The following is a 24,005-nucleotide window of genomic DNA, read 5'->3' as shown; positions in this document are numbered from 1 at the left end:
TAACTACATACACACGTAGAAGATAGAACTGTCAACTGACATTTGTCAGTTGTTGTTTATCGACTAACTGTCAACAGTGTCAATCCGAGAGTTGTGACGTCATCAGAATCTTCAAAGACGTTTCGAGTTCGGTCACGTGACGTGTGCCAAAAGATATTTTAAATTCAATATTTACAAAAATATGGTCATTACAGGTCCCCTAAAAGTAGTTTAACATGTTCTTGTAATCCAAAAGAATTTATTGGGATACAATTCTGCCCTAAGATTTGTAGATGGAAACAACCCTATTGCCGAAGGCGATGTTTATTAATGCACAACCCTACTTCATAAGATTTGTCGTACCTTCGTACAATTGTGTCATGAAACTCAATCGGAAATAAAAATGGATGCAACGAAGACGTTTAGGACAAGTGATAGTTCAGCTGTATTGGGTAAGTATTATTTTTTAACTTTTTTTTTTTATTCAACAGGTTTTTTCATTGGCGTTTGGCTGACAACTTCAACCCCCATACTAGGATATTCCGTCTTAGGAAAAATCGTCCCGCTCCTATCTTCTGGACAAACTAGCGAGAAGATTTTGGACATTTCGATGTAAGAATTTATTTATTTATTTATTTAATCGTATGGCGTATAAACATAAACATTTCAAAAATATATAGCTAAATAAAATAATTATAAATCTACATTCAGGGTCTCAAGCCACGAGATTGCGTCTGGTGTTAATTTAAACAGATCTTTCGGGGGGCCTGGAAAAGAGTGCAAAGGGCAGCGCTGTATAATATGCTCGATGGTTTGAACCTCTTCACCACATTCGCAGAGCGCAGAGTCCCGCCAGCCCCGTATATCGTGCGTCACTAAAGCCGTAAAGCTATATACACTGTGTTTTTTTATTTCCGTTAGTTTCAAGGGTGATTTCTTAAGCTTAAATTAAGTAACTTTCTTAAAGACACCGGTATTCTTATTATATTAACTCCATTTCGGAGATAATCAATAATTTATTTTTATCTTATAAGGTCCTTACAAGCGTACATACACTTACCTTAGATAGATAGATAGATAGATACATTCTTTATTCATACCCACAACATACATGGCATTAGCATCAAAACAAACAAAAAAGAAAAGTGTAAAATAATAACATGCAAACTTAATTTAATAAAAACATTTTTTAGTTAATTAATACGCCATGTGTCGTGGCACAGAAAAGGCGCTGACTCAGCATAATAGCTAAGCACCTTAGGACCTGTTTGCATATTAATAAGTGTTTAGTACGAGCGTGTACATTTGCTACTAAACGTAAATACTATCTCGGACGATTGATGTTCGAAATGACATTGATGTCATAGTTTTCAATTGTTTGGTTTAATTCAATAGAATGCCCGTATTATCACAACGCTATATGCAGCATTTAATTACTTTTTAAGAAAAAAAAAATAAACTATGCCATTTAGTTTCCTTAAACGTACTTACCCATACCCCGGAGTTAAAGGAAATCAATAAAAACACGGTGTGTAAGTAAAGGAAGGAGGAGGTAAGGAATGGTATCTCCATGTACCAAAAAGTGTCATCAAAAAACCTTAAATTAGGTGCGCTAGGATACCTAGAATACTTGAAAAAAAAAACAAATCATAGACAGCGCCCTTCACTCGGTCAATAACGCTTAGGTCCCTAGCTACTCTAGCGCTACTTTGGAGAGATTTGGAACTATTATTATTATTTTTGACGACCGGTTTGGCCTAGTGGGAAGTGACCCTGCCTACGAAGCTGATGGTCCCGGGTTCAAATCCTGGCAAGGGTATTTACCTATTTGTGTGATGAGCATGATACTTTATTTCTGAGTCATGGGTGTTTTCTATGTATTTAAGTATTTATATATTATATATCTTTGTCTAAGTACCCTCAACACAAGCCTTATTGAGAATATTGAGCTGACTGTGGGACTTAGTCAATTTGTGTAATAATGTTATTATTTAATTATTCCCTTTATTTATTTTTGATCTTAGGCTAGGTCATTTATAATATGAATATAAAAGTAAAATATAAAAACACTTACAAAATAATACAAAATACATATAAACATAATTATTTTATTTATTATTATTATAGCTGACAGCTGGACACTTTTGCAACAGTTCTACCATAATATTTTTCACTCCTTTTAACTCCACACTCCATACGTAAAGCGCTTAACACATCAATTCAATCATTTATTAATAAAATTACAATTTTACATGTCACCTTTTATATAATTAAGAATCTTTGGCCTCATTTTCACTAAAAGCTTTTAAAACACGCATTAAAAAAGCGTTTAAATGATACAAATGGATACCCATGTATGTATATCACACGATGGCGGTGGCGTTTTTTTTATCGAGCCGTTAAATTGAATTTAGCGTACGGAACTTCTAACGTCACGTTTTAACACTTTTAACCCAACGCTTTTTAGGGTTCCGTACCCAAAGGGTAAAACGGGACCCTATTACTAAGACTCCGCTGTCCGTCCGTCTGTCACCAGGCTGTATCTCATGAACCGTGATAGCTAGACAGTTGAAATTTTCACAGATGATGATGATACTAAAAAGTACGAAACCCTCGATGGGCGAGTCCGACTTTCTCGTGCGATTGAAGCCTTAAATCGTAAAGGTGTAACTGCTTTTAATAAGAGCCCGCTCTAACTGGAATCATTATTTTAAGGATCCTATTTAGGATGCCAGTTAGGGCTAGTGAATTAGGTTTATCTATAATATAAGCTAGGGATATAAGTGCAGATACTAGCATAATATTCGTAAATCACATAAATGTACTAATAATGATTACATACTTACAGCTCCAGTATTCGAAGACGTGGAATTCAAGCCGTTTCGCGAAACGTACAAAATTATCACGTTTAACATGATAGTGGGTATGCTGTACCCCACCCCGGAGACCGCCGTGTGCAGGCTACTTGGAATTGGTAAAGCTTTCTACTTTTTACTACTTATGAAGTACTTATTCATAGACACCTTTGGGCAGGAGCACCTGCATTGCCAGCTTGGACCCTTTGACTCAGTCCAAAGGCACGCTGTGCGAATCGTTGACGATCCCAAACTCACAAGCGGTATTGAACCTTAAGTCTAAGGAGAGACTGCCTCCTTGTGTGTGTTATACCGCTTGTACAATGGGCTGTGCTCTGAGGAATTGTTTGACATGATGCCAACGGCCACTTATTTCTATCACCGCACCGCTCGCCGTCGGCAGGGTGTTCATCCTCACACCTTAGAACCTAAATGGTCGCGTACTGTGCGGTTCAAGAGGAATTTCCTCCCACGGACGCTCCGGCTGTGGAATGAGCTCCCTTCCGAAGTTTTCCCGAGGGTCTACAGTATGGGGTTCTCCAAAAAAGGAGTTTACAGGTTTTTAAAGGGTCGGCAACGCGCATGTAACACCTCTGGAGTGGCAGGAGTCTATAGGCTGCGGTGACTGCTTACCATCAGGCGGGCCGTATGCTTGTTTGCCACCGTCGTGGTATAAAAACGAGAAATAAGTAAGCATAGCCAAAGAGAATTAAGAAGACCAAGAGTGCTCACTCCATACAACGGTTTTGTTACTAAAAATACTATTATTTTCGTAATCTACATCTAGCGTCAAGTAGCGGAACTCTCAGTACTGCTACTCGACAATAGATGTCGCGGTAAACAAAAAGTCTAATGCTCAACGATTTTCAGCTAATATTTTAACCAGAGTAAGCGTAGGAGTTGAAAATAGAGTTCCGGTTCATGTGGAACGACCTGATTTGAACAGGCAATTTAATCAGATTGGCGAACAATTGTTCCCGTCTGGATTGGCCTTAAGTTTGTAAGAGTTAAAGGCATTTCTACACTGGCGCCACGCACACGGTGGATGCATCACATCACAGACCTATCAAACGCTAACGCTTGTCATCTAGTTCTGGGTGCCTACCGCGAAAACCGAAATTCGCGACTTGCGGGGATTTTTCTCTTTTAATCCGATTAAGACGTAATTAGAGTGACATAGAAAAATGCCCGCAATTGACGAACTTCGATTTTCGCGGTTATAGCCCTGTGCTCTCGCTAGTCTAGTGCCCCCTTCTCCTAGAGCGCCACAGATGGCGCTTACGCTCCGCAGCAACTTCCGACGAGTCATGAGTACGGACTCATGACCATTTGAGTCAATTGACGATCCGTAATTATGACCAGGATGCGACATATCAGTCGGTACGAAGTAGACAACAAGCTTTAATTTGGCATTTAATTTTCCGCAGCTCTAGTACTGATATCAATTTCACCGGCGGCTCTCATCGCTCTTCTTGACGTATGGCATAGCTGGCAGCGAGGGGACATCATCAACATCGTCAGACATATCACCGTGTTGGGGCCATGTCTTGCAGCGATTTTTAAGGTAATACGACGAATTTTGGGTATCACACGCTAAAAGAGGCTAGCCTCTTGCTAACTTAAGTCAAGAATCTGTCTCAAAAAGCAAACACCATTAATCTTTCAACTCAACAAAAAGGCCTTGTGTCTAGCAGTCCCTATTTTAGTTTTTTTTTTTTTTTATATATAACGATAGGCAGGCGTTTGACCACGATCTCACCTGATGGTAAGTGATGATGCGGTCTACGGTGGAGCACGCTTACCTATGAGATACCTATTTACCCTAGTCTTGAAGGACCCAGATTGTACTCATGCGGAAACACAGACTCGGGCAGGGCATTGCACTCCTTGGCAGTTCGCATAAGAAATGTTGAAGCAAAACGCTTCGTGCGTATTTGTGGAATACCTACCATGAAGCGATGCCGGAGTGCCGATTGTCTGGTAGTCCGATGGTCAAATGGGGACGGAGGAATAAGGTTGTGCAGTTCCTCGGCACACTCTCCGAAATGTATCCTGTAAAAGATCGTTAGGCTGGCAACCTTGCGACGATGCTCCAGACTTTGGAGTCGAGCATTCGTCAGATCGTCATTCCATAGCGCTAGACGCCGACGCTTAAAAGACGCTAGTGTGGGATGGCTCTAAAGTTTCACGCCCCTTAAAACTGTTTTTCACAGATGATGCTATTCTATTACACACGGGATGAGGCGTGGCGTATCATCAGAAAGATAGATGCAGATCACGCACGGTATAATATACTTTCCGAATCGCATAAAGAAATCGCTCGTCGTCACATACAGAACACACAATACTACAGGTAAATAATAGCTTTCAGGCTCAAAACCTTAATAACTCTAATAAGTAAGCAGTTTTAAAAGTTACAGCTTATTAACAGAAATTGATCGATAAATAAAGCCTGACCAGTAATATATGATCACGCGCCATATTGCGGAATTTCATTGGGACTATTTTTTTTCATACAAAATTGAACTGTCACCCTATACATGAGAATAACAGCGCCCTCTTGACAATGATCATATATTTCTGGTCGGGTTTTAATTTCCAAAAATTCTGGACTCCGACACGGCCAACTTGCAAGACACACGCCCCAGTGTGTCCCGTTGCAAACATTGAAATGCGAACGTAACATCGCTCGTTTTACTTCTGATGTCGCTGTAAAGATGTTAAAAAAAACCGATGTTCTATTTATATTGTACCTATATGATAAAGTGTACCTATACTTTACATGTTTGTCAACGTTTAAGTTTGGGCTCCTCCGTCTATCTCGCTCTTGCGTTTTTCTTGGAGATCCATAGTAATCCATAGTTCATATTCATATGACACCCTGTCCACACAAATGCAGAATTTCCTTTTTTTATATTTTAATATTAATAATATTATAGGACATTATTAATACACAAATTCACTAAGTCCCACAGTAAGCTCAATAAGGCTTGTGTTGAGGGTACTTAGACGACGATATATATAATATATAAATATTTATAAATACTTAAATACATAGAAAAAACCCATGACTCAGGAACAAATATCCATGCTCATCACACGAATAAATGACCTTACCAGGATTTGAACCCGGGACCATCGGCTTCATAGGCAGGGTCACTACCCACGAGGCCAGACCGGTCGTCAAATATTATCAGTGTCATATAAATTTCTTTCTAATTCAGTCACGGACAGAATCCTAAAATAGTTTTCTTTATTATAGCGAAAAATGCTGGGCCATAACAGTCGCCGTTACCGTCCTCACGTTTCCACTCACCGCTGTCGTACTCAACTTCTACAATTTCGTCTTCAAAGAGGAACCCGTCAAATACATGATCCATGATCTAGAAAAACCATTTTCACCCCCAGAAGACAGATTTGCATCCCCATATTTTGAAATAATGTTTGGCTATATGGCGTACTGTTCGCTGTGGTATATTATCAGTTTTATAGGATTTGATGCGTTTTTCGGTGTAACTATTAACCATGCTTGTATGAAGTTGGAGTTGGCTTGTAAAATAATGGAGGATGCTATGTTAGAGGAGGATAGAGATAGTCGGCAGAGAAGGATGAAGGAAGTAATATCGGAGCAGAATGACTTTTTTAGGTAAGGCTTGTTTGAAAGCAATATACTTTAATATGTTCTGCCATATGTTATGTACTATACTATACGATACAAAACACGCGTTACCAATTCCGCACGCGTTGGCCCGGTAATCCAAAAATGTGGATTCGAGTCCCACGTTGGCAAAGAGAATTAAGAAGACCAAGAGTGTTTATTTGTTTATTTGTTTGTTTATTTATTTAATCAGTTTACAATTGCACCTTAACAGCTAAAGCCACAGCGGCACAAATTGGGAGACAGTAATTGAGTACAAAAGTATCTACATAATCACATTATATAATACTACTTACAGGCATCTCTCGCTCTATCACTCTCTTACACTCAGTCATCAGTCGTCCGATTGCACTCACAAACAAGTCACACTCCGGGTGTGCCTCAAGCACGGAGTTGAGTAGAGCGTGCGCGCGCGCGACCGGCGCCTGGGCGTGCGCCCGCGTGCGAGCGACGCGTTCCGCTAACAGCGGGTGACGCCGCGCGCGAGTGTACTGGTTAGGAACAAATAATCGCATGAAGGCCTCGACAAGGGCTACGCTATCAATTGTGTTTCTAATCACACCGATTGAGAATTTTGCTAAAGAGAGCAACCTACGTAACTGGAGCGAGTCGTACCCTAGATGTCCCTGCAGAAATAGAGTAGGGTACATGTACGGATAATAGGCGTGTATCTTTTTGTATAACGCCCTGAGATATGACTTCTGAACTTGCTCCAACATAAGTATATATTTACTTTCATGCGGACTCCACACCACTGCATTCGTTTCGAGTATGCTGCGTACGAGTGCCGCATACAACACGCATGTGGCTTCCACAGTCAGAGGCGCCGAATTACGCAGAACGAAACCCAGTCTTTTATACGCAGTTTTAGCCACGGTCTGTACATGTTCGCGAAACGTGATATCTGAGTCAAACAGTACTCCTAAATCGCGTACCATAGTGTTCACTCCATACAACGGTTTTGTTACCAAAAATACTATTATTTTCGTAGTCTACATTTAGCGTCAAGTAGCGGAACTCTCAGTACTGCTACTCGACAATAGATGTCGCGGCAAACAAAAAGTCTAATGCTCAACGATTTTCAACTAATATTATAATCAGAGTAAACGTAGGAATTGAAAATAGAGTTCTGGTTACTCTGGTTATAATATTAGCGGAAAATCGTCTCTCACTCTTGGTCGTTTTAATTCTCTTTGTTGTGAGTGACATCTGCATATAGGGAGCGTGCATGAACTGTAGGAGGCAGCACAGGAGCCGTCATATTTTTGGCGCGAGGCGTAAATGTGATGTTTATTGTTCCGATGTAGCCCACAAGATGGCAGAACCTACTATGCACAAGAAAACACGTGACGTGTAAATGTACATGTTTATGGTTCTGATTCAGGCCACAAGATGGCAGACCCTCCAACGCGCACGGTCCCTATACAATTTGTAGATTGTAGTGTGGCATAAAAAAGGAAAAATATTAACACTCTTTTAAGTGTTTAGTTTTCAGGATATATTATTTTATTTGTGTACAGTATGGTGGAACTAATACAAGAAACATTCAACTTTTGGCTTGGTTTAATCGTCATAGCAACAATGTGTCAGATATGCAACTGCATGTACCAAATTATTGAGGTAAGGGATATATTTTATAATCGACGGTTCAATGATAAAACTCCACAATCTTTATTCTAAATCTAGTTACTATTATTAGTGTTCTATACATATCCCGCACCAACTATACCACAGAATAGTTAAATAAAAGTGCTACCGTACAGAAATCACACAAAACCGAAGTTTAACAGCGATTCAGGCAGTGGGGCGACACTCCTCCTTTCGGCTTTTCCCGGCTCCGTTCGGCAATTATTAGGGTTGGCACAACTTGACGTCCCTATACGTGCACGACCACATATAAGATAATGACTAGATTTTTGACAACCCTGAATGGCCGAAGGGGATAGTGCAATACATTAGAAAGGGACAGCATAATTCGTCCCTGAATCGCTGTCAAACTTCGGTTTTGTAGGAAGTATCATTTCTGTACGATAGTACTATTATTTATTCTGTGATTCAGAGACGGATCATGCTGTCCTGTTCTAATGTATGTCACTATCCCTTTCGGCTATTTAGGGTTGTCAATATTCAAGAATAGAATAGAATAGAATAATTTATTCGCAAGAATATGTACGTACAAAGGTGTCCTTATAAATAGTGAGTAACAATATTCAGCCATTTGGCATGCAAATTTTAGGAATAAGTATCGACAGCATTAAAATTATTTACAAGTCCAGATACTCCTTAACAGAGTAGAAACAATGTTCCTGAAGCCATCTCGTTAATTTTGTCTTAAATTCTAAATCATACAATAATTTGATACAAGTCATTATCTTATCTGTGGTTGTGCAAGCAAGTGAAGCAAAGGGACGTCAAGTTGTGTCAACCCTAATAATTATTCGGAGCAAACCTGAGCCGAACGGAGCCGGGAATGCCCGAAACGAGGAGTGTCGCCCCAATAACTATACTTCTGTTTGGCCTAAAGGATGACTGGTAGAGAATGTCCTGGCCGCGTAGCCAACGTTACAATCTTTCACTCTCCGTAGCGTATCGTAGCTATCTCTCTCTATCACTCTTCCATATTAGTGCGACTGTGACAGTTGCGTTTCGTTCGCCACGGAGCGTGAACGATATGCACGTTGGCTACGCGGCCTGTGCCTTTTGTGCCTGTACGTTTGCTATTTTACCGTGCAATGAAGTTTAAATATACCTTGTCAGCCCCAACTTGTCAGTAGAAAAAGGCGCGATGATCAAAATTGACTAAGTCCCACGGTAAGCCACAAAGCAACAACTTGTCAGTAGAAAAAGGCGCTAAATTCAAAATTTATATGGGAGATCAACCGTTTGCGCCTACGTTTTTCAAATTGCCGCCTTTTTCTACTGATAAGTTGGGGTTAATCATGTATCGGGTCAGGGGTGTAGGGTTAGAGTCGTCGAAGCTTTATTATTATTAGACGTTCATAAGCGCATTGTGATGTAGTAAACACCTCTATAATGGAATAGGCACCAGTAATGGGATGGTATAGACATATCCTGTAAACTTAATACTTGTATTTACCATCAGTTTTTAAACGCTGGCAACATTTTACCATAAACAAGAGCCACAGAGCTGCTTAAGTTTAACGTTTCATTGATATTTGTTAGTTTGAAAATTAATGACGCCATACATCCCATGACTGGAGCAAAAAGCCATAGTTTTAATTGGTTAATAATATTAAAACCAATTGCAGTAGCTTTCATTAAATACATAGAACACATAAAGGATGAATTGGACATTCAACTTTTAAAGCATAAAGCGGTAGGAATTTTACAGATGTCGGTGAAATATAAAAAATAATCAAATTTTTCTCTTGAATGTTCCATGATTTTTAACATATGCTTACTTGGAAAATAATCTTTATAAATAAATAAATAAATATTATAGGACATTATTACACAAATTGACTAAGTCCCACAGTAAGCTCAATAAGGCTTGTGTTGAGGGTACCTAGACAACGATATATATAATATATAAATATTTATAATTACTTAAATACATAGAAAACACCCATGACTCAGGAACAAATATCCATGCTCATCACACGAATAAATGCCCTTACCAGGATTTGAACCCGGGACCATCAGCTTCGTAGGCAGGGTCACTAACTCACTACCCACTAGGCCAAACCGGTCGTCTTTATCCCCTATCTTTATAAATAAATGATACTCCATTTACTATCTTTATAATAAACTATCTTTACCTTTATAAATAAATTATGTTTAATGATTTAATTTTGCAGGGGTATGGAATTGATCCCAAATACATAATATTCATTTTAGGCACCATCGCGCACATCTATCTGCCATGCCGATATGCGGCCAAGTTACAAGTTACCGTAGGTGGAATTATAATTAATATAGTTTTTTATAATTAGTGTAAGTTCAAAGTTAAATAAATGATTCAAGATTCAAAATATTACATATTTATTAAAAAAAAAGCCTAGCAATAAGTACTTATGAATAGTTTCAATCTGTTTGTACCAAGCGAGTAAGGCCATATCGATATCGGGTCAGCAAAGACTTCGAAAATTCAATTCCAAATTTAAAACTCAATGAGGGCTACCGTTTGTGTGCTCACCAGTTGGCGCCACTTTAGATGGTGATCCAGAGAAACAGCTCTCAAAATTCTGCATCTAAGCATATTATAACAAAAACAAAATTAAAGATTTTGAAAAACCCACGATGGTTAAAACCTAGTTGAAAAAGGATGCAAAAATAAATGTTTACTGTAGCGCCCTCTGGTGAGTTGTCACCGTAACATCTATCTAAGAACATGCAACAATCAAACCCGAACCGATCACTGAAAACCGCATCATAAGCGGACTAGTAGTTTTTAAGAAAAATGGCAACATTGGTTTGCACAAACATCCTCTCACCCCAAACGCATATACCGTCTCCGTTCTGTCGTGGGTAAAAAAAAATAGCCTATCACACAACTTTGTCAGTAGAAAAAGGAGCGAAATTACTACCACCTACTTAATCTTTCTGGTTTTATCCAGTGGTTGACTGGTAGAGAATGCCTTAAGGCATTAAGTCCGACATTTGAACCTTCATGTACTGTGCAATAATGATTAAATAAATAAATAAATAATAAATAAAAATTTTCTATGGCATGATAACTCTTCGCGCCTACATTTTTTTAATTTTGTTTTTTTTTCTACTGACGGAAATGGCTTGGCAGACAATACGTTCTGATATACACAAAAAGTATTTTAACGTCTTAATTTGCCGCTTTTAAACCTGTTTATTTTGCATACATTTTGGTTGGGACTTTTTTAAACCACTAACATTTGATTATATTGAAAAATTTGAACTATATCGAATGTTTACCATGAATTACCAAAGATAGAAAAAAGATTTTCCACAATTATGAATTGGGAGTGAAAAATCGCGATAAAAAAAGTACCCAAAAATACTATGCATTTGACATTCTGAAAGAACTCCGTCTACAGTCTACACTAGCGCCCCTAGCGGCGAAATTAACCGCGTTAGCCCTCTTTAGTGGGTGTGCTCCTCTAGCTCATTTAACACGGTGTTCTAGAATTAAGAATCGACATCTCTATGGTTAGTTTAACGCAGAGGTTTAAGAATATTTTTATAGTCTGTTGTTTTTTTGCCTATTCTACGCACTGAATATAATGCGGCCTTATGAATTTTAATTTTAATGTAATATTTCTCCATTCAGGCACTAGATGTCGCCACACATCTATACTGCTGCGGTTGGGAGCACGTGAACGACGAGCGAGCGCGCAAGATGGTCGCCTTCATGATTGCACGAGCACAGGTAAAGTAAACGTAAAACTTCTCGATCGCACTTGCATGGTCGTAGCTAGAGTGAAAGAGATAGTATGACCACGGTCGTCAGTTTGGTTTAAGAATGGTACTGTAGTTTACATTTCTGCAAGTGCGTTAAGAGGAAAGGGGGCGATACTTTGTATGGAGTAGCGGTCCTCATTTTTTAATATCCAGAGAGGAAAATGGGGACACCATTTGTGAGGAAAGGCGGTTTCGGGGCGGTCGTCCACCTTCATCTTAAGGCTTCTACAAACCTTGCAACAAATCGCATGCTATTTTAAATATCGTCTGTCAAGCAATTTCCGTCAGTAGAAAAAAGCGGCAAATTTAAAAAAATTTGGCGCAAAGGGTGTCCCATATAAAATCTAAAATTCGCGCCTTTTTCTACTAACAAACTTGTTTCACCGATTTACCGTTTCACTTGTTTGCCGACAATAGTAATTTGTGCAACAAGAGAGGAAAGTTAGTTTTTCTTGCGAGTGTTGATTTTGAGTCCTGAGTAATCAAAACATTCTAAGTTAGAATCGTGAGCGTAGCGAGAGACTCAAAAACACGAGATGTAAAATAACTTTGCTCTCGTGTGACACATACAACTTTTCACCTCAGTAGTGAGAACATATTAAAGATTAAATAAATTCAACATCAAGTTAAGTTACCCACATTTATTTACATTCATGAATGAAAGGCATCATCATTATGACGAAAGCTTGTCTCACTCCCTGGAGTGAGGAAAGTCGCACTTTCGTCACTCCCCGAAGTGACGAAAGTAGGCTGGTTCGAACTGCTGAGGTGAAAAGTATAAATTCAACGAATAAAGTATAAAGCCGCAATGTATCAAAAATATCATGGCACTTTTTGCAAGATGAGTAGAGGCCCTAAGGCAGCTATCCACCAGAATGAGAAAGCAATATACGTAATTATTGTCGTCTCACTGTAACAGATCTACCTCTAGCTCTTCTTTCTCCCATTTTTCTTGAATTTTTTACTCTTTTTAAATATACATTGCACTTTTTCAGGTCCCACTGAAGATCACAGCCTTCAATATGTTTTATTTCGATATGGACCTTTTCGTTTCTGTGAGTATACCCTTTATTTTACTGTGTCCTGTGTCCTTACAGTACGTCACTAAAACTAACCACATAATATGTACCACCTTTATAACTGGTTTGTGATATGCAATAAACAATTCATTCATTCATTCATTCATTCATTCATACATTCATTCATTCATACTAATCGGGCTATTTTGATATCCCAGACTGCAATCCGCCTCATTCTGTCATATTATTGTCATACTTCACTGGCTCTATATTTGCTCTACATTCAGAAGCTACGCGGTATTCTTCGTTTACAAGAGAGTCGCAAAAAAGTTAGGGAACTCCTGAACGGCCTGAACTAGGGTGAAATAGGGAATCTACAATTAAGTGTAGACAAAGAGAATAGGGTTGTTTCCAATTTGAAACGCTTGTATTACGTTCTATATAAACTAAAAGTTGCTCTAAAATTCAACTTTCATACTAAAAACGACTTTAAATATGTTAAATTAACAAAATATATTTTGACAGATGCTTTCGCGCCCAAAACGCTCTTTGAAAATTGTGTGACGTCACAGTTTACGGTTTGACACATAACTACATTCACACGCAGAAGATACGAACTGTCAACTGACATTTTGTCATTTTTTTTTTCCTCTTCTTCTGGCTTTTACTCCCTGCCAATTTGCACAGGGTGAATTCGCCAATGTCGGTGTTGACTTTCACACGAGAGGAGAATGTTCGGTAATATTTTGAGCTTGTGGAAGGATGTGGTAGGGAGAACCTAAAAAACAAATAATTGTTATGGACATCACAAACGAACACATGACGTATACAATTGTTAGCAAATAAGCGGGAAGCGGATGACAGAACGTTAATAGTGCCAACATGAAGGAAGTGAGAGAGAAGAAAACCATATAAATGTATAATGTAGAGTATGTATAAAATTAAAGATATATAATTAGGTCTGAAAAGATATTACTTTATTTATAGTTTAATGTTATTTGCTTGTAAATATTTAATTAGGATAGAAGTTAGAATAGGATCCATGTAACAAAGTAGCGAGCTGAAGCATATAGGTCGTGGAACATTATCGGGCAATACATCGTACAGTGAGTAGCTACACTTTGAGCATGCAAAGAAAATGTGGTCCAAGTTGCCCTCATCAAGCCCACAATCACACAATGAGTTCGCACGAACACCTATCATAGCCAGAAATAACGGAGTACATACTTTGCCCAAACGTAAACGACAGATGGTGGATATTACCCATTTCGGAGACGTACGGAATCGATAGAACCACGGTTTTCGAGATATACGAGGTTGTATACAGCCATAATGTCTACCTGTCACTAATCTCGAGGTATCCCATTGCTCCTGCCATGTATTAAATAGATCCGACAGTGAACCACTCAGAAGGTCTGTACTGTAAATATCCTCTTTTATTAATCCAATGTCAATAGCTCGTTTTGCCCATGTATCAGCCATCTCATTGCCGCTAATACCACAGTGGCTTGGAACCCATCCGAGAACAATATTTAGGCCCCTTAATTCACACCTACGCAGTACAGCTTTGATTTCTAAAATCAAAGGAAATTTGGCTCTAAGTTTGAATTGGTTGCCTACAATAGCCTGTAGGCAGCTTCTACTATCAGAGAAGATAATAGTTTTTTTAATACTATGGGTCTCTGCATATTTGGAAGCTTCAAGAATAGCAACTGCTTCACCTGTGAAAATCGACGCTTGAGGAGGACACCTAAATGAGAGGACAATATTGTACCGAGGAATCCACACTGCTGCTCCCACACATCTTGCAGGATCTACCTTTGAAGCGTCAGTATAAACCGGTAAATAATCTTGCCATTTATCTAAAAATTTATTAAATTTGTTGTTTGCTGCAGGATCATTTTTGAAAATTCCTATGTCTAATATAACTTTAGGGGTATATATTAGGGTTTCAAATGCCGCTTCAAATAAAGGATTAGTGCCGGATGTATATAAACTTGGGTAAATATTAATTAATTTTGAAAAAGATATCATTATTTTAGGAGAAGTTTTATGTGTCCAATATTGGTTTTCAGTGAGTTCCAGTGCAAGTGACCGCAAACGTGGAAGCAGCAAATGGTTGTAGTAAGAACTGGCTTTGATTAAAAATCTATCGGCAAGATATTGTCTGCGGAGAGACAAAGGAGGCTCAACACCTTCCACCTGCATGGCGTTCTTGGGAGAAGAACGCATAGCTCCGAGCATGATCCTCAAACATTTAGCTTGTATGAGATCTAATTTACCTAGTCCATCCTTATTGCAAGGTTCCATTAAAAATGACCCATAGTCTATATGACTGCGTATGATGGCATTGTAGAGTAGCTTCTGACAATATGGATGTGAGCCCCACCAAACACCTGACAATGCTCGCAGAATATTGATATTTTTTTCACACTTACCTATTATATAAGTACTTGTGATGTGAAATGCCAGACATTTTGTGATCTAAAATGACACCTAGGAATTTTACTGACTCCTTATTTGGAATCATAACACCGCCATAACGGACATCTGCAGCAGGCATGATTCTTCTGCGACTGAACGTGACTACACAACTCTTTGTTGGCGATAGAGTAAGACCATGTTCATCAAGCCAATCTTTGAGGTAACCCAGAGCTGTGTTCAAACTAGCAGCGGCTTTATCTATTGACTTTGCTGAGGTGTATAAGACCAGATCATCAGCATACTGCAAGATATTACAGAAGGATAAGACAGATTGCTCCAAGTCGTAGGTGTAGATACTGTAAGTAAAGCAGAGGGCTGAGTACAGATCCTTGCGGGAGACCCCGCCACAAAGTCCGAGGTGGATGATAAGAATTACCATTCCTAATTTTAATTGACCTACCCATAAACAACTTGGTGACAATATGTACAATCTTCGCGGGAATGCTCAGATGTAGCATTTTTGCCCTGAGCACCGGAAGAAGGACATTGTCGTAAGCCGCAGAGATATCTAGAAAACATCCTAGCAGATATTCGTTTTTTGAAAAGGTAAGTCGGATATCAGTTGCTAAAATGTTTAAACTGTCCATTGTACTACGGCCCTTTCGGAAACCAAATTGAGTGTCAGCTAGAATGCCCTTATTTTCTGCAAACCATTCCAGTCTATTTTTAACCAGGTGCTCCAGTATCTTTCCCATTGTTGCAGAAAGAGCAATCGGCCGATATGAGCTAGCCTCGTCTGGGTTTTTAGACGGTTTTAGGATTGGAATAATTACTTGGGTCTTCCAGTCTCCTGGGATCTCCCCCGTGTCAAAGGCATGGTTTAGGATACCAAGTAGATATTCCTGTGATGATGTATTTAACTTGGTCAAGAAACAATATGGTATGCCATCCTCTCCAGGTGTAGTATTCCTTAGTCCATTAAGCACTACACTAAGCTCTGAGAATGAGAAAGGCTTATCCAAGTCGCTGGAGGTGCATAGCAACGGGGGAAGTAACAAGCAGGATGCTTCGGGGACAGTTGGAGGGGCAAGTCTATCTGCGAACTCTGATAGCCAGGGGGAATCCGTGGTAGTCTTAGACTCTGGATTAAATGAACCCCTGAACCTCTTTACGTTTCGCCATATAAGTGTTGAGGGGGTTCTAGGAGATAAGCTCTCGCAAAACCCCCTCCATCCCTTCTTCTTAGCCTTTGCTAGGAAACGCTTTGTACGGGCCGAGATTTTTTTAAATGAATAAAGTCATCCAAATTTCCTGACTCATTGAAAGCTTGCTCCGCAGCATTTCTTTTTTTTACGGCTGCTGTGCAGTCAGCGTTCCACCACGGGGGTGATGGAATTTTATGTTTAACAGCTCTCTTTTTTGGGATAAAGTTATCGGCAGCTTCTAATAAAACATTTTTAAATTTTAAATATTTTTCGTCTTGACTAATTTCGCTCGTGTCCCACTCTTTTATATTTTCCTCTACATAAAAAGCATAATTGGGCCAGTCTGCTGATTGTATTTTGTGTTTCAGCAGCGGTTCAGGGGAAGGAGATGGAAGAATAGATGAAGGCTTAGTGATAATAATAGGGAAATGGTCACTGCCAAATGACTGACGTAATACCCTCCAGGATAATAAAGAAGATAAACTAGGAGAACAAACAGATAAATCGAGAACTGATTGGGGATTCTGGCCTGGGTATACCCGATGCGTGGGAGTTCCATCATTAATAACTCCCACATTGATGTCATCGAACAGATCCAGCAGGGCTGACGAAAACGAATCTGAATGGTATGATCCCCAGGAGATATTGTGACAGTTAAAGTCTCCTAAAATTATAAGAGGAGGTGGGACAGATGTGAGAATAGATTGTAATTCATCTATATCAACTTCTTCAGGATGGGGGATATATATAGAGATGAAATTAATGCCCATAACCTTGGCAGCTACGGCATTAATCCCATCCGAGTGAGGGGGGATCGGAATTTGGAAGAAAGGGTAACAGCGCTTGATCAATAACGCGCATCCGGCGCGTCCGTCACTACGGTCTTCCCGGAGACATGAGAAGCCCGGGACTCTAAAAAGAGCGCCGGGACGCAACCATGTCTCCGAAATAGCCGCAACAGACACGGCGTGGTCGTTGATGAGCTGAATAAGGTCAGGTTTTTTTGGTATGATACTTCGACTATTCCATTGTAGAAATGTGACCGGGGGGGCCATTGTGGAATGTAAGTCTCTCCGCGAGTGTAACCATTAAGGGTGCAACGTCGTTCGGTAGGAAATCGCTCCATTTAGCGATGATGTTTGTTAAAAATTTCAAACAGAGTTCCATTAGGTCTTCATTGGGAGTGATTCTATTGTAAGAAGAAGAGCCATTCAGAGCTTGACCATTGGGGAGTTGAGGTGGGGGGGTTCGGACGATATTGTTGTGAGCTTCTCTATCATAACCCGGGGACAGAGGGACCCTCGTCCGGGGTGCTCGGTATACGGTCTTACGATACGAAGTGGTGGGCGGAGGAGTGGGCATGGAAGTATTAGGGTGGCATGGGGACTGGGAAGATCGGGAAGAGTCTGTAACCTGCTCAAACATGACTCTTGCTATATCTGAATATGGTCTGCGAACTGCTGAAAACTGTGCTGCTGCTTCTGCGTATGAGATGTTCTGCTCAGACATGGCAAGTTTAATGGCTTTTTGTCTACCATATTCATTGCATACTTTATCTGTAGCAAAATGCCTACCTGTACAAAAGATACATGTCACATGTTCTGGTGCTACATTGCATCCATCACCGGGGTGTTTCTGTGCACACTTATAACATCTAGCATCAGACCGGCACTGTGTTTGAATATGACCAAACCTAAGGCACTTCCTGCATTGAATAACTGGCAGTTGATATACTTCTACCACTAGAGAGGTGTAATAGGCGAAGATTTTCGACGGTAAGGATTGCCCTTCGAAAGTAACTACAACTGATTGGGTTGGCACCCAGGATGAGGAGCCATCATTGTTTGCCACCTTCCGTTGCAGACGGCGAGCTTTAAGAATCTTCCCTTTGCCTTCTTTGAGATTCGTACCATTGACTAATTCCTCCATAGTCCAATCCGAAGGAACTCCACGAACAACTCCCATACGCGATACATGGTATGAGGGGATATCAGCTGTAAACTTATTTTTGTCAAGTAATGGGTGCTTTAAGAAGCTATTTGCATCAGCTGCTGTGGAGAAAGTAACTGCTACTCTGTTGCGACCTACCGACTTAATACCACCTTCCTTCTGGATGTTGTTTACATTTCCTTGAGTAAGCAAAAGGCCTACATTGATGGGTTTCAGAGAGGCATTGGACGATGGAGCGGACTCTCTAGAGACATGAACTATAAATGGTCCATCATCTTCGGCATTGTACTCTCGGTATTTGCTGTCTAGACTGGGGTGTTTGTATAAATGTGGGTTGAACTCGACTGTATTATTTTCATTTACCTCAACTGGATTATTTTTATTAAACTCTGCCACATTACTATTATTAGGTTCGACTGTATTATTTGTATTGCCCAACTGCTTGCTAGTCTCTATCGGGTCGATTACAATTTTTTTTGGGGAAGGCTCCAGCTGGGTCGGTGACAAATTCAAGTTGCGTTTACGTGAGGTTGTCTCCCAATTCATGTCATTATCACCGGCCTCATCTGGAGGCTTCTCCTTTTCATTCCCATCCATCCAAACGTCTACAGTATTAACCTACTGTATTGTGTAAATATACCACCACCTGATTAGTAAATAAGGAAAGTTGTTTTATTTATGGGAATAACCTAAAAACGAACCACTCACTCAACGCGCTACTCCTCCTATCGCAAGAATCAACAAAAAAGTCTGACATTTGTCATTTGTTGTTTATCGCCTAACTGTCAACAGTGTCAATCCGAGAGTTGTGACGTCATCAGAATCTTCAATGACGTTTCGAGTTTGGTCACGTGACGTGTGCCAAAAGATATTTTAAATTTTATCTAGTTTTAATTTATCTAGTACTTGCTCAGAAGACATAGTAAAGAAAGCCTACTATGGAAATGTTTACCCTCTCTTAAATTATGGTGTTATTTACTGGGGTAATTCTGTCAATGTTAAAACAACATTCAAGCTACAAAAGAAGTGCATACGCGTTATATACCGCCTCTACAACAAAGAATCCCTCAGATATATTTTTATAGATAACAAATTCCTTACCTTAACTGGTCTTTACATCCTTGAACTGTGTTCGTTTGTCTCGTCCAATAAACATTACTTCAACTTTTGGTCAGCACGGCGTGATAATTTACGGCCTCAATATCAGTACAATATATTGCTCCCGAGGGTTAATAACGCAACTTATTGCAAGAGTACATTATCTCGGCCATCAAAGTTTATAACCATTTACCCAATAGTCTTAAGGTGTTAAGCGGACAATCATTTAAACGACAGCTAAAGCAGTGGCTAATAGATCAAGTTTTTTACGATTTAAAGGATTATTTTTTATTTAAGTCCGTGTAATTTTAGATGTACTTAATATAAATTTAAGGGACCTGTATATATATAATTGTGTAATATTGTATACCCGATAAGGGTAGCCGTTGTGACTCTGTATCATTTTAACATCTTGTTTGACACGGTAAACAATAAGCGAATTCTTCTTCTTCTTCTTAAAAAAATATTTACAAAAATATGGTCATTACAGGTCCCCTAAAAGTAGTTTAACATGTTCTTATAATCCAAAAGAATTTATTGGGATACAATTCTGCCCTAAGATTTGTAGACGGAAACAACCCTATTGATTGTATAATAAATTTATAATAGACTTTACAGTCTAAGAAAAAAACGTGCCCCTTAGTTTGACATCCAAAACAGCGCCATATGTTTTGTGGTCACTGAATTGTCAAACGTCAACTTTTGACAATCAAAGTTACCGCAAAATGTATGGAGCTGTACAGCGCTATCTCGTTTACCTCTCAAATTCGGAGCACAAAATTGTCTTAGATTTTACACATCTTACTCAATCAATGTATCTTTGGTATAGATTATCTAGATTAGATTATAAGTCTTTATTGTAGAGTAACCTGGAGTAACCCGGCAACGTAAAGGCCCATGCAGACGGTTTGATTAAATTGTCAACTTAATCAAATGGTGTGGACGCGAAAATGAAATCGAAGGACTATGAAATTGTGTACGTTGGACGCTTGGTCATCCTGTCTGCACAGGCCTTTACGTTGCTGCGTTTTGATCGATCGATGCACTATGGCCAAATACAAATGGGCCAATTACATCCAGACTTCCCGATATCGGGCCCGAAGCCAGTCCCGATGCCGAGCCTGATAATTGTTTTCCGTTTTACGAAATATCAGCACAATGTTAACAATATTTGAAATGTACAAAAATGGTTAATATGCAAAAATATCAAACATTGAACATTATTGGCGATTAGAAACAAAGTATTGTTTTTTAACGTCAAATATTAAACGGGCTCTTTCTCGGGCCCGACATCGGGCCTGGCATCGGGCGATAGCGAGTGTGGATGTAATTGGCCCTTAAGTCGATAATATGTCGATAATCTGTGAAACTCTTTATAAATACTATTGTTTATTTTGTTCCAGATATTACAAACATCATATTCACTGTTCACGTTACTGAGATCTTAATTAAGTAGGTACCTATTGGGTTTGTTCATGGTTCAGCCTACCTAATTTAAGTAGGTACGCTCTAGATTGCTCTGAAACTTTGTACTTACAACAGGACAAGGTATATCTATGCCTGTAATTCGTTTATGTAGCAAAGAGCATATAATCACTATGTATGTAGCTTCAGATACCACAGTTAAAAAAATACATCCAATTAAGTTTTTCATACACAATTCCTTTTTGCTCTAATTCGTTTATTTTATGAGCTGGAGCTATATAAACTAATTACAAGCATAGATATACCTCATGTCATTGTATGTGCAGTTTCATTACAATCCAACAAGTATTAAAAATGAGAACGAAACTTTGTTTGTATCGGAAGGTGAAATTCGGCCAAGCTTGCCGCGGACTCTTAACTGAGCCATTTGTACTTTCATGTACTGATATAATAAAGTTAAAAAAAAAAAACAATCACTGACCATGTGTTTAATTTTGAATCGATTTTACATTGTCCGATCGGATATCGGATTTCGGATACGCCCTTTAAGAAGGGAAATGTAAAATAGTGCCTTTTATATCAATATACATTTAATAAATGTTTTTTTTAATGGTAATGCTAAATACAAATGGTTTGGTGTCATAAGTTATTCTCTATATAGCGTCTGTTCTTCTCCAAGCATAGGTCATCCGACATCCGATACGGGTCAGCCAATGTCAAAATCAAGTGAAAACGCTCTTATATTACTGGTATTTTACTGAATACCAATACAGAAATTAAGGACATCTACGAGTGAATAGCTGAACTACTTTAGGTGATAAACGCTATACCATGTAAAATGTCATGTCAAAGCAGTTTTGCTACTCGCCACTAGATGTCACGGCGTCGAATAATTTGTCTATGCCATTCATAATATTAGGTTGGTAGCACTGTATGAACTACTCACAATTAATTTCACAAGCCGTAGTATTTCTAATAATTAGTCTGTGGTAGTGTAGTACAGTGACGACAGCGATTGCTCAACGAGTGTTTGTCATCCGTACGAATTTAGATAAAAATTTACAACTGAATAATTGTTCATTGAACACACGCGAGTGTAGTGAGTAAGTGGAAGATTAAATACGGTGTCAGTGACGAATCTTCTGTTATAAGTGAACAAGCACATGTGTGTAGCAGAAAAAATTGTTTAGAAACAGTACGCGAACTATAAACATGAATAACAGTACGAGGCAACCGAAAACTACGCCTATTACAGATGATTACGATATATCAAATACCGTACTCGGTCTAGGCATCAATGGAAAGGTGAGTTTTTTACTTTTTAAGGCAGATAACTTGAAAACTCCGTATCTAAGAATGTTATTTTCATTGTTTACCCGTATGACGTAAATGTATAATTTTAGACGACGGTTTTTATCTCGTTTTCGTAGACGCCTTTGGTTTGAGTAGACGGGTAAATTAAACATTCAGGTTGAGGAAGTTTTTCACATTTTTAGTTTGTATTGAGGATGTTTACTTGTACTATTTACTTATTTTATAGTGTCTTGTGTTATTTTTACTATGTACTTAGATAAAACAAATTTCAAAGTTACACCAACCATGACTTTAAAGTTAAAATGTTAATAACATTAATTTTTACTTCAATCATTTATTTATTTACACTGAGGAAAATTAAAACAAGACTTTATAGTGTGTAATAAAAATGAATAATGTTTCAGTCAATAGTATAACTTTAAAAAATACCGCATGCTAAGGTTATACTCAAGATGGGAATTTGAATTTCCAGGTGAAAAAAAAAAAACTGTTAGTTTTCAATACAGAAGCATTGAATATAGACTTCTGTATTGATGTTGAAATCATATAACTGTACTAACATTATTATTTAAAATGTGATCCTCAACCGAAGAATTAAATGTAATACTAGTGGCACCATAAGCTGTACATTATTCACCTAGAAACACCTACGACTCCACTATCTTGAAACTTTCCAAAAATTTAATCAACACAAAATTTCCATATAAAGTGTATTCAGGTTATTCTAACTACTTCAAAATGTTCGCTAATTCCGAAAATTACCCATCACATTAATGTCCATTTTTGGAATTACCCAAATACACCTCTCAAATTTGCTCACCAAATTTCACTAGAACTTGTTGAGAAATGCCATTTGTAGAGAAGAGTTGGACATGCGAAAGTGTTTTTGTACCCCCCCTAGCTAATAACTGATTTTCTTTGCTTGCATTTCACACTTGCTTGATAAAAAGATATTTTTGTTTACAATGCCACCATTTTTTTCGAAATTTCTGTTGAAAGATGCATGAAAAGAAAGATACATTGATTAAATAAGATGTGTACAGTCAAGGTATTAAATATCGACACAAACAAAGTGCCAAAAATATGTACACACTACTTTAATGTATAGGCAATAAGGTCGTGTATACATATTTTTGGCACTTTGTCCGTGTCGATATTTCTGTGCCTCCAGTGTAAAAGGGTTAAACTCAAAAAATGCAATTTTTCAGTATGGCCAAAAAACGTTTTAAACCGAAGTTTCTCTGCATTCTTTACAAAAAAATTAGGTTTTTAATTTAAGTTTAGATAGTATAAGTAATGAATTATAACTTGACATTAAAAGATACCTGGCTTTTCTGAAAATGACGGAAATATGGGCTTTAAAAAAAAACTTTAATCCCTTTTCACTAATGTAATGAATGTGTCAAAAGGTTGAACTACACTTTGTCTAGTGCTTCTGAGATCTTTTTGAACTATTGCAATGTGTTAATGAAACAATTTTGGGAACTAAAATAGTATTGTCTTTTCATAGGATTAGGATAAAAATAAAACAAACCAATATGAATAATATCAATGTATTGAAAACAAAATCAAAACAAATATTGTACTGAATTTTCATTCATTTTCGTTTTAATCAATCTTGTAAATCGGGATGAATAGCAGGTAGATTAGAATCAGCCTGTAAACTGGAATAGAATTCCTGTGC

At 38.5% G+C, this 24,005-nt stretch overlaps 2 protein-coding genes across 6 annotated transcripts in view; both read left to right on the top strand.

The window, feature by feature from the left end:
- The first annotated feature begins 50 nt into the window (after nucleotides 1-50).
- Nucleotides 51-21,705, top strand: LOC133533697 (odorant receptor 13a-like). Of its 5 annotated transcripts, XM_061872729.1 has the most exons (11): nucleotides 444-591; nucleotides 691-846; nucleotides 2,828-2,953; nucleotides 4,262-4,398; nucleotides 5,048-5,187; nucleotides 6,097-6,480; nucleotides 8,013-8,112; nucleotides 10,311-10,406; nucleotides 11,756-11,854; nucleotides 12,882-12,941; nucleotides 20,986-21,703. In XM_061872729.1, exons 3-11 carry the CDS (start codon nucleotides 2,893-2,895, stop codon nucleotides 21,028-21,030), a joined length of 1,122 nt encoding a protein of 373 aa, XP_061728713.1. In that variant the 5' UTR covers nucleotides 444-591; nucleotides 691-846; nucleotides 2,828-2,892; the 3' UTR covers nucleotides 21,031-21,703. The 5 variants fall into 5 exon arrangements, 4 of the variants coding, with proteins under 4 accessions (XP_061728710.1, XP_061728711.1, XP_061728713.1 ...); XM_061872726.1 differs by lacking the exons at nucleotides 444-591; nucleotides 691-846 and adding an exon at nucleotides 51-431; XM_061872728.1 differs by having other exon boundaries at nucleotides 444-846.
- Nucleotides 21,706-21,993: 288 nt separating this feature from the next.
- LOC133533677 (MAP kinase-activated protein kinase 2-like) overlaps nucleotides 21,994-24,005 on the top strand; it is a 51,008-nt gene continuing 48,996 nt past the window's right edge. Inside the window, exon 1 of the mRNA XM_061872701.1 lies at nucleotides 21,994-22,312. Within this exon, the coding sequence (XP_061728685.1) occupies nucleotides 22,220-22,312 (93 nt within the window). The 5' untranslated portion in view covers nucleotides 21,994-22,219. The remainder of the gene's footprint in view (nucleotides 22,313-24,005) is intronic.

This window comes from Cydia pomonella, unplaced genomic scaffold (genome assembly GCF_033807575.1).
Source record: "Cydia pomonella isolate Wapato2018A unplaced genomic scaffold, ilCydPomo1 PGA_scaffold_199, whole genome shotgun sequence".
Classification (NCBI taxonomy): Eukaryota; Metazoa; Arthropoda; class Insecta; order Lepidoptera; family Tortricidae; genus Cydia; species Cydia pomonella.
This window is presented reverse-complemented; position numbering and strand designations above follow the sequence as displayed.

Excerpts from the sequence above, each read along its gene's own strand:
- LOC133533697 (XM_061872726.1), top strand. The coding sequence starts at position 383 with ATGGATGCAACGAAGACGTTTAGGACAAGTGATAGTTCAGCTGTATTG. Across the intron at positions 4,399-5,047 it reads GTCTTGCAGCGATTTTTAAG|ATGATGCTATTCTATTACAC; the intron begins GTAATACGACGA and ends TGTTTTTCACAG. Across the intron at positions 5,188-6,096 it reads CAGAACACACAATACTACAG|CGAAAAATGCTGGGCCATAA; the intron begins GTAAATAATAGC and ends TCTTTATTATAG.